The 11,664-nt window shown below is 39.3% G+C and overlaps 2 protein-coding genes across 3 annotated transcripts in view; one reads left to right on the forward strand and one right to left on the reverse strand.

The window, feature by feature from the left end:
- LOC111872568 (tumor necrosis factor receptor superfamily member 14) overlaps positions 1-1,426 on the reverse strand; it is a 35,945-nt gene extending 34,519 nt beyond the window's left edge. The window contains exon 1 of the mRNA XM_023866615.2: positions 49-1,426. Within this exon, the coding sequence (XP_023722383.1) occupies positions 49-240 (192 nt within the window). The 5' untranslated portion in view covers positions 241-1,426. The remainder of the gene's footprint in view (positions 1-48) is intronic.
- Positions 1-11,664, forward strand: part of LOC111872567 — a 67,538-nt gene that overhangs the window by 46,910 nt on the left and 8,964 nt on the right. Inside the window, exon 1 of one of the 2 annotated variants that reach the window (XM_023866612.2) lies at positions 7,162-7,284. The exons of the other annotated variant lie outside the window; for it this stretch is intronic. The gene's annotated coding sequence lies outside the window, so the exon portion shown is untranslated. Of the gene's footprint in view, positions 1-7,161; positions 7,285-11,664 lie in introns of those variants that run through there. 2 annotated transcript variants of the gene reach the window in all.

Consider the following 11,664-nt stretch of genomic DNA (forward strand, 5'->3'; position numbering starts at 1 on the left):
AATAATAATAATAATAATAATAATTTTCGTGCCAAATATATACTGTACCTGGAGAAGCAGGCTGAAGATAACGATACAGAGCACAATTGGCCCCCACTTGGCGATCCCATTGAACCCTGGGGACATGACTTCGAACCTCGATGTCACCAATCGACACAGCTCTTCTACTTCAAGATAATTCGGTTGAAAGTTTAATTGAATGACCACACTCTGTGTTGTGTTGTCCACACTTAAAGTCATTCAGCACTCCGCCTTTAGCGTCGCATTGAATTTTCAATACGCTGAGAACACAGTTTGAGGAAAGGTACGACTGGGGTAATTAGATTCTGTTGTGTTAATATTTTGTTTTAAATTTTAGTAATTATGAAATAATACCCTTTCTTTGTCGCATTTTCCATCTAATATAAATAGCCAGAAATCGGGATATAAATTATTCTGCTGCTACAAAATAAAATATGGAAGAAAATTACCCTCTTGTATTACACAATTATAAAGTAACTCTCCTACGTTGGCCCAAACGAAACGCTGCACTTAACATTTCCTTCAGATATCAGAATTAAAGTAATCTGTGGGCTTATTAAAGTTTTTATTATATTTATGTTGCCGTTCATTATAGATAAATGCAAAAAAAAAAAAACAGAAACGTGATGTAATTTCATTTTAAATTACGCTCCATTATTAAGTAATTCTTCACGGATTCATTTCAAACAGTTTCACTTTTTTCTTCCCTTCTGTGATCACATGCTCGTCTTGAAGATTATGTGAGATTAGCCAGCACATTTAGGTTCACGTTCCTGCTTTCTTTTTTAATTCCGAAGTTTATTGTTATACAAATATGTTTTTTCATCGTTATTAATCATTAAATAAAATGAATAAATTAATTTGGATATAGTTAGTTACTGGATAAAATTTCGGTCAACTTCATTAGATTGAATAAATGAATATAAGATATAATTCAATCCCACGTTTACGTATATCATGTGTACACAGCATTCAATCCAAACGTCCTGTACAAGGATCTGTTAACAGTAAAGTTTCATTATCTATAAGAATCTGTATTTAAGCGCCACATTCAAATATGTGGCCATGAATGTCCTTTAATGCTGTAACTGAGATTAAAACCAGACGAAAAAACCGGAATTGTCACTTTGTTACTGGATTGACTTAGGTGTAAACTGTCAAAATTTGTTACTGCACACGTCGTTCAATTCAATCAACACAGTTTAGCCTTGTAACAAATTATAATTGATGAAATTATAGAAGATTCTTCCCTTCAAACCACTTTCGTTTTATATTCTTTGGTGTGGATATTTCTTGTCTGTCAGTTGAAGAATACGTGATAGACAACCAATTTTTATTTATCGTAAGTCTGAATAGTTAATTTATGAATTTAATTTTCGGTCATTTCATAAATATGCAAATATATTATAAATTTAATATATTTGAGAAATGTAGTATTTTATAATTATTCATGATTTAATGTATTTATTATATTTTTAGGTTGCTTGATTAAAAAGTTCTGATTATAGAGTCTCTTTAACAGATAGTAAAACCATGAGTGAAAATTACTGTCAGATGAAAGTCATCAAGATTGCAGGTTTGAATCTGAAGATGCTGATCTCGGATGTTCCTTCTGTCTGTACGAACTGTTTACATTCACTTAAGCAACTTTGTCACTATACGCACAACATCCAGTACACGTTAGTGAAAAAGTATTTGTTGGCGGTAAAGTTATATTGAATTACTGCGACGGGTTATTGCTATTCAACCCAGTTCTGTATCACAATTTCCGATGTTTTCTATTCTAAGATTTAATATATTAATCTCTTGGCACCGATATTCACCGGAAGTGACGAATCGAGATTATCACATATTCTTGAAGATCACAATCACTTGTTTAATCACTGTTTTTGCATCTAAATTTGAAATATCTTTGACAAAACTCACGACACAATCTGAGCCAGAAGAAAGTACAGTATAAAATATTACATTGTGGAAACTTCTTAAATACGTACGTTGATATATTTCAATAGAAATCTGTGGATTAAAGATGTCATCATGAATGAAGACGTTAAGTAAAAGTCTAAACGCGTGATATTGTTTCTATTACTTCCCGTGCACACGGCTCAAACGACAGATGCACGTGAACTCCACAACAATACCCCGTTGAGTCTTCACAACTGGGGAGCGCCCGAGAGAGTGTGTCCATGTACACGTCTCTCTTATTCATTCTCCTAGACCCCCCCCCGCCCTTTCTAACGCCACTTGTTGAACTCTTTAGTGGATGGGGCTCGGTTTTCGGAAGGAAGGACGACAAGGTGGAGGGGGGAGAGAGAAGAGGGTAGAAGACAGGTAAGTTGTTATGATGGGCTATCAGAAGATGCTTGAAGCTTCCACATTTGGCCTTTTCTTTACGGTACAAGCCAAAGCAACTACACAAAATGACTGGGTTTTTGGACTTTGTCTATCATCCGGCAATCTAGAAACTAGGAAACATGATGTTCCAGAAACTTGATCTGTTTCCGTCTTCAGGTGGTTAGGAGGATGACACCTACTCTGTTGGGTCCCGTAGAAAGAGCTGCCATCAATCACTGGACAATCACTGCCAAAGTGACTATAGACGGGGTTTGGATTAGTAATCGGATTTATTGGGCACTTACAGAAAGTAATTACTCATAATTACGGCAGTCTCATTTAGTTACACGCTCCAAAGACCACTGTAACTACAGCACATAGAAAGTTTCCTCGGTAGTGGCTTCCATTTCGGACTTTCCCCTTCCTCTTGGTTCCCAAACGACTCCCGGGTTCAGCTACAGCAACTCTCCACTGACTCAATCATCAACAAAATACACTTCCCTCAACTCATCTGACTAATTGCAGAAAGAAAAAGAAGTGTGTGGGGGGAGGGCAGTGAGAGACACTACATTGGGGGGAGGGGTAAGAAACTCTATCTCCGATTTTGAAGGTTCCCAGCCAGTTCCCGCTTGTCCTTCTGGTATAGGTAGAGCATATAATCGGGACTAACTGCAGCTCCCAAATTTTTAAGCTTACATCTCGGCGCGGACCGCACAGAAAACACCGTTCATTATTTCTGTAGTGGTATGGGTAACTTGGTTGAGTAGTAGAGGAAGAGACCAAATTTGTCTTGTCTGCATGTTGTAATAATTGTTATGATAATAACAAACACAAAGTGGGCAAACAGTAATAGAGTCTGCTGCTATTAGCGGACGTGTGGTCGCATCGTCCATCTGTTGCGTCATGGATGTAGGAATATTCTGAGGATTCGCTGTATCTGTTACGAAGAAGAAATACTTTAGGTTTCAGATATATTTCAGGAATAATAGCACACAGCTGCTTTTAGACCGTAATAGGGAACTCAAACTTAAAATAACAAAAACCATACTAAAAATATATTCGATTTTATGTTGTGTTTATTAATAAACATAAATTATCTCACAGAACGCTGTATGTATCTTTTAGAACTATAAACAGAATGTAATATCTTATCACGTGTTCGACTTTAACAACTCGATGACGGAGTTTTCGTCGGCCAGTACCTCAAGTGATAACGGACTTTGGTTCTGCGCGAACGTCATTAAAGTTTTTTGTCATAACCATTATCTCTGTGGGAGATCGAATAATTAGGATAATAAAAAATAATTGAAAAAGTCCGAATTTACATATCTGAATTTTCAAATTCCTTTCTCCCTTTCAATGGTTCGACAGCCCTTTGGACTTTGGCCGCTTTTTTCAGATTCCTAATCCTGTACACTGTCGGCAGGACTCCTTGGATGGGGATCAGCCCGTGGCAAGGTCACTACCTACACACAGAACAACACAAACACAGAATAAACACACACAGATATTAATGCCTTGAGCGAGATTCAAACCAACGACCCCCAGTATTCGAGCGGGCGAAGACGGTTGAAGCCTTAAGTATGCCGCACACCGGGATGCGTCAAGATATGCAACAGTCAAGACACGATGTCTGCGACATGATGCCAAAAAAGAAAAAAAAAAAGGAACACAGTTGAAACGAATGAGATTATGAAACAAGTCGCACACCGGTCTGAATCATGATGCTGACGTCAGCTTCACGCTGATGATTCACGAATGAAGCAAGACTACGTCTTTTGTCTCATGTCTTGACGCTTGTCTTGACGCAGTTGCCCTTTATGTGTAGGAGCCAAAATTGTACAGAAATACATAAAATGAAGCTGATTATTCGGGAGCTGATGCATTTGAATCTTGGCTGTGACACTGGTTACTTTGAATTTGGTTTTTCGTGGTTTTCCTCAATCGCTTCAAAAATATTTTCGATTAATAACTCTATTAGATCAGAACATTTACTCTAAAATCCTATAAAATTCACTGTTCACCAGTTATCATATAATTCGAAGTATGCAGTTTGAGTTACAGGTAGCTTTGTTAAATAGGCAGGTAAATAAATGAAGTTTCAGAAACTCATTTTCCCCACGTAATCAGGTTGGTGTTGGAAAAGTACTCTGTTGGAGCCATTAAGTTGAGCTAATCTACATTCTACCTCCCTTACCACTTAGTCTAACGTCCAGAACTCTCAATTTTTGTTCACGCAGTGTTTTTGTGGCTTTCATATGATTCTCAGAATGGCAGCTATTTCCATAATCAGTACTGTCCAGTTTATTACTTAATGGAGACGCATGTATTTTAAATAATTAGTACGGTCTTCCGTATTTTAATGCTGTTTAGTTCGGAGACATCCTGACATTTCGGTGGAAGATATAGCTTCCATCTTCACGGTTGAAGAGTAAGCCAAGCAGAAACCAGCAGAAGGGGGTTGAGCTTATTCCCTGCTTCCTTGCTTGACTTACTCGAAGATGGGTGTGATACCTTCAACTTGGTTAGCTCTTTTTGACCTGTAGATGGAGGCAGTCTGTCCCTCCAAAACGTCAGTGAAATTCTGATTAAACTCTGTCACATCTCACAAGATGACACTTATCACGCACTGTTGTCAAAATTTCAAATCCAATAAAATATACGCTACGGAGATTTTTATCTTCAGTGCTAAAATGTCGTACAATTTTGTGAAAGTCAACCGACTTTTCGGAGAACATATCGTCCCCATATTCATGGTTTAAAAGTAAGCCGACATAGAAACAATCATGAAGCAGAAAGAAAATATACGTATGAAGAAAGCAGTCTTCTGGGATTTGGCACCGTGTATATGTGGTGTTAACCGACGTTTCGGAGGAACGTATCGCCCCCAACTTCAGGGTTGAAGAAGTATAGGTAAATCTGCAAGCGACAACACCGTGAGACACGGTCAAGCAGACTCACGGTGTTGTCGCTTGCAGATTTACCTATACTTCTTCAACCCTGAAGATGGGGGCGATACGTTCCTCCGAAACGTCGGTTAACACCACATATACACGGTGCCAAATCCCAGAAGACTGCTTTCTTCATAGTCACCGCCGTGAAAGCCTCAAATCTTACAAAATATACGTAGTTTTACGAATACTTGTGCGGCAAGATCTTGAACTACGTGCTGTAGTGTGGCTCCTCCCACGCAGATGGCAGCAGTGTCTAATCCCGTGTTTGTTGCTTTATATTAGTTATCTCGTATGTACCATGAAGGACACAAAAAATATTAACTGACGACAATAATGAGGTTAGTCTGGATGTAAACGCAGAGAAAAGTAAGTATACGTTGCTCTCTCGTCACCCGAATGCAGGGCAAAATCATGACATAAAGCTAGCTAACAGATCTTCCGAAAATTTGAATAGTTCAACTATTTGGGGACACATTAACAAATCAAATTTTTATTCAGGAGGAAATTAAGGGAGATTGAATTCGGGTAATGCCCGTTACCATTCAGTACAGAGTCTTTTTGTCTTCTCGTTTGCTGTCTAAGAACTTAAAAATAATAATATACAAAAGTATAATTTTGCCTGTGGTTTTGTATGCGTGTGAAACTTTGTTTCTGACATTAAGGGAGAAACATAGACTGAGGGTGTGTGAGAACAGGGTGTTGAGAATATTTGGACCGAAGAGGGATGAAGTGACAGGAGGTTGGAGAAAACCTCATACTGAGGAACTTCATAGCTTGTACTCTTCTCAAAGTATAATTAGAATGTTCAAACCAAGAAGGATGGTATGGGCAGGGTATGTAGCATGCGTGTGGAGGAGGAAAAAGAAGAAATGCATATAGGATTTTAGGGGGAAAGCCAGAAGCTAAGGCCCACCAAGAAGACCTAGATGTAGGTGGGAGGATCTTAGACAGGTAGGGTTGGTGGTACGGACTGGATTGATCGCTTAGGATTGCGACCAATGGAGGGCTCTTGTGAACACGGTAATGAACCTTCGGGTTCCGTAAAATATTGAGAAATTCTTGAATGGCTGCGCAACTGGCGACTACTCAAGAAGGGTTCAGCTCCATCTAGTTAGTTATGACAGGTAAAGTGGTTCCTGCACGTAATTAAATAATAACCATGTATTGCAGACGCACGAGGGAGCGGAGTATAGTTCCACACAGTTCTTAACCTCGCTACTAGATGGAGGTAAGTGGCCAACTTCATTCCCCGGCCGCCCTACCCCCGCGGAAAGAACTTCCGGTTTCCATTGGATAGGAGGCTGGAAGAGCCGGTCTGGTCCATGTGGACCTGATAAAAACTTACACTTTTAAATGCAAAATTTGACGATACACAGCCCACGGAATATATCATAATTGCGACAACGTCGACTCGAGTACAAACGTTGGAGGTTAAAAAGTGAACGTAAGATTTACGTGTTTGATATCACTACTTGTAGAAGATCTTCCAGGGGCGACGTCTAGGGACTCAAAAATGCACCCTGTCGCCTCCCTGGAATTCCCTAGCATAATTGCAGCCCAGCTTGTAACAGTTAATTTCTTAGAGTTTTTCGTAACAATGCCGTATTCTGGTAGCCGGAAGATTTATCTCTGTAATATAGGAGACAATTTTCATGTCCCTTCATTTATCACGCCCTGATAATATTTTTAACTGTTTGAGAGAAACTTGCCTGTGACTCATTCATCGGATCTTACTGGTTTCAAGTAACATTGACGACATTGACAGACGCACGGCCTTACGTAACACAGCATGTACCAAGTCATGACGTATAGGTTTGCGCAGGCGCGTGGCCCAGTGCAGCCTCAAATCGATACCCGAACTGGAACGACGTGAAGTGACGAACGCTCTCGCAGTCAAGGGCAGTGTTTGCTAGAAGCGAGAAGCAAGATGAGCAGTAGGGTGATTGAGTCTATGTATGGTCACTGTCTTTTTAATGTAAGTAAGTTACGGATCCACATAATATTAATTGCAATACTTTGCTGTAAGTATATATAATGCTGCTAGTCTTCATTTTCCGTAGATATGGACTAGCTCTATCGATTGGGACCAACTGAGTACGTTCTTTAGCAGAGGATGAAGAGAGATTTTAGTCTCGAAACGTCGTTTTTCATACAAATTAGGAACAGAATGCAAAGAAAGTTAATCATTTTTAGATCTTTTAGATCAGTTTAAATCTTAACCTCAAACACTGTTGATCACAACTCAAAATGCTTTTAAAATTTAAAAAAAACTTCACGCAATCACACTAACAGAGAGAATTATCTCTTCTGCGATATAACGCCATGTAGTCTGTTGAAAGTCAGCCGAAAATTCGGGTTTGCCCTGCTTTCCGCCCACTTCATTCTTGTTTCTTGTTTGACTTATTTCTTCTCCGTGAAGAAGGGATCGATGTGTTCTCCTGAAACGTCGGTTGACCTTCGGTGGACTGCACGACGCTATATCCCAGAGGATTAGAAAATAATTCATAGTGACAGCTGTGAAAATCTGATATGGAACAATCACATTGATTGATGTTTGTAATTATAATTCTGATAAGATATTTATCTTAATTTAACACTTTACAAAATGTCAATAAGGTGTAAAATTCCTGCCACATTGTCTCGGTTACTTTCCATTGTTGAATGGCAAATTTTTGTGGTCACTTATAAAAATTGTGCTGACAATGGTGCAAAAGTCAGTTCACCCACGTACGAGTTTCGAGTTGACACTGTATAAATATCTCTTTTGTCTACTTATCTCGCAAACTATTAAATGTGTGCGTGTGTGGGGGAAGGATGTGTCAGACATAAAAGACAACGTATGTTTCAATTTTCTCTTCAATTCTTGTTCTAGATATCTTTTTATCTCCGATAAACATTTTGGGAAATGTGCCCAGAAATGCGTCTAGGTTCTGATATATGATGCACTTTATTGCTGTTAAGAAACTTAACCAAAATTGTAATATGAAAATGAATTTTAGTTTGAGTTTCCAGTATAACATTTGATGAAAATCCTTTTTTGTGGTTTTTATCCGCTACATGTGGAGATCGCAATGCTAATATACAGCATTTTTTAAGTTCATCAATGGGAGCACACTAAAACTCGAATATGTATTGCAATGTTACAAAAATATTCACAGTTAGATTCAAGTATATAATATTTAACTCAAATTTAATTACGGATTAACTTTACCGCAGTGCTGCCAACTTGAGACGTTTATTTGTAATATTTTCCATTTAGATCATATAAACCTGCGCGTAGAAATGTGTATGCATGTTGTATGTCACAAATAAGCATGACACGAAAACTCTAGGTAAGTGGAGGAAAGTTCCAAGCATCAGGGTGCGGGTGCTTTGCCCCTGAAACCATTTTATAAGACGCTGAATGGGTCCCAGAATCAATGTGCAAGTGACGATGAAGATGAAAATCCTACCCTTGGCCGAAAATCACATCTAGATTTTGCAGGCAGTTGGATGGTCACTATACTGAGATATCCAGGCACCAATTTTCCTGTGTCTCTGAAGGCCTCTTTATACTTTTGACAGTGAATTTACTCAAATTGTTCAATTAATAACGTTTAGAACAGTATTCTCATAAATAGCAAATGTTTATTCTTTGAATCATATTCTATCCGAATCATATAAACGAGCCACCTGCATGATTATTTACGCTCTATTAATTTCGATTTTGTTTTTCTTCTTCTGTCTTGACTTATTAGGCTCTTTGGCCTCTTCAGAATCAATATAATTTATTATTGTAATGCAAAAAAAATATACTGTGGCATATAGACCCATTGCTATGCAGCGGCCCCCGCGCGCAACAGTGGGAATACTATTGGAGGCTATGTTTTCAGTGTGATCCGCTCCAAGGCGGCGTTCAAGTATACGACCGTTCAAGTGACTAGACTGCCGTTGTAGCAGGAGGTACTAAGGATAGGGCATGATATGCTGTACTGAGCCTGGAGTGACACGGGGTCTTGTATATATTGTATATATGTTTAATAACATGTAAATTGTACATACTGACAATAGACTTATTGCTTGTGACTCTGGCAAACGACAGACACGTCCTCTCGTCAGAGAGAGCGCCCCACATCAACAGACCTGGAAATGTCTGACAGTAATAAAGATCTGGTCGTAAGACACAGATGGGTGCTTTGTTCAAAGACAGACTGGCCGACTGACCGTCGGTCGTAACATAACTTTGACTCTGACAGTTCAGTCAGTTGTTGCAGTGCAGTCAGTAGAGGTAGTGAGTGGAATGGAGCGAGTTGGTTGGTGAGTGAGTGAGTTATAGCACTGCTGCGGTTCAGTCCTTGTAAGCCGTTGCTGTTAGAAGCTGGTAGCTCGGGCACGGGGATAGTTCGGGAATCCAGAGTAAGAGAAATGTCCATCGTTGGAAGCCGTTACCAGACAACGACTGGTGAAGACAGCAGATTGAGAAGGCATAGTGCGTCCTGTAGTGAACTGCAGAGTGTGTGAATTAGCGATAGAGCTACAGTTACTTGTAGTTACGATCTGTAAGTGGTCAGTAAATCCAATTACCTTTACTAAGGGCACGCGGTAGCGTAGTTGATTGAGGCACTATGCTACAAGCCGGAAGGTCGCGGGATCGAATCCCGATGAGGTGGATTTTTTCAATTGACCTAATCCTTCCAGCCGCACTATGGCCCTGGGGTCTATTCAACCTCAACCTTTACTTAATTTACTTACTTACAATTGCGTTGAGAATTTCCTGAGCAAAAGAAACGATTTCAGTTGCGTTACCTCTCTCGACTCTTTTCCAGATTATGTGACGACTTGCGTGAACAAATGCGGTGATGTAAGAAGAAACTCCTGCTTACAGTTGCATGAAATTACAGTGTAATGATATTGCTGAGGCATGTAGAAATAATAACTTACATGAAGTACATATTTGTGAGGAAAAGCTGCAGTTATTTGGCCAACATGATTGCAATACTTGATAGATAGCACGCGAAAAAGACAAATCTATCCAAGGCAAGAATAAAATCAGGACATTTTATGGAGGCATGATAACCTTTCATCATACGTATGATGATTTTTGATTGAATTCCAAAGAAATCACACAAACCGACTAAGCATACTTAAAATAGCTCCTTAAACTCGATTTTTATGTTATTTTCTATTTTAAATAGTTTTCTACTTGCAAAACATAAGGGACACGCAGTAGCATAGTTGGTTGAGGCACTATGCTACAAGCCGTAAGGTCGCGGGTTTGATTCCCGATTATGGCTCTGGATTTTTAAATTCGCCTAATCCTTCCAGCCGCACTATGGCCCTGGGGTCAATACGGAGACAGAATTTAGTCCCCGAAACGTTTTGGAGTCCGTCGACAGGGACTAGCTCTATCGATTGGGCCCAACCGAGTAGGTTTTACTTGAAGACGGAGACAGAATCCAGTCTCCGAAACGATTTGGTTTTGAGTCCGTAGATAGGAACTAGCTCTATCGATTGGGCCCAACCGAGTAGGTTTTACCTGAAGACGGAGACAAAATCCAATCTCCGAAACGTTTTGGTTTTGAGTCCGTAGATAGGAACTAGCTATATCGATTGGGCCCAACTGAGTAAGTTTTACCTGAAGATGGAGACAGAATGCAGTCTCCGAAACACTGTATTTTGAAAACTAAACAAAGCGGTTATTAAATAAATTCAAGATGATAGCTAATGTCCAGAAACATAATATTTTTATTGAAATGAGTAGTTTTGTTTATTTATAAATTTATTTATCCTGTCTACTGAAGTTAATATAATTGTAACAGATTTTTCCATGTTGTTTCTAAACATAATATTAGTTGCTCGGCCGTACCAATAAGTACTCTTACATCATAATCCTTAATATACTCATATATACACATAATATATTTCCTAACGATGGTGGAAGCTCTGAAATTGCGCGATTTCGAGTGACAGTAGCAACGAACCTTCGAGCGTTAACAAGTTGCGAGAACTTTGTTGCTAATATGATTAACATAATTATCAGCTAAGCGTAAAATTCCTTTATTGACACGAAGCATCTAATCAGTTGCAGTTATGTTCTATCTTAACGTTTCCCTAATTACGGATACAATGACCGTAAGTTGCTTTTGTTATTTCTACCCTTTTCATGTGTTTACTTTTAGTCTGTGGTCTAATGGTCAGAGTTCCTTGCTACAGATCCAGAGGTCCCGGGTTCAATTCCCGGCGCTACCACATTTTCTGAGAAGTAGTGGGTCTGGAACGGGGTCCACTCAGCCTCGTGAGGATAATTAAGGAGCTGTTTCAAGGAAATAGCGGCTCCGGTCTAGAAAACCGAGCTTAACGCACGTGGGGCTCGGTT

This window comes from Cryptotermes secundus, unplaced genomic scaffold (genome assembly GCF_002891405.2).
Source record: "Cryptotermes secundus unplaced genomic scaffold, Csec_1.0 scaffold1045, whole genome shotgun sequence".
Classification (NCBI taxonomy): Eukaryota; Metazoa; Arthropoda; class Insecta; order Blattodea; family Kalotermitidae; genus Cryptotermes; species Cryptotermes secundus.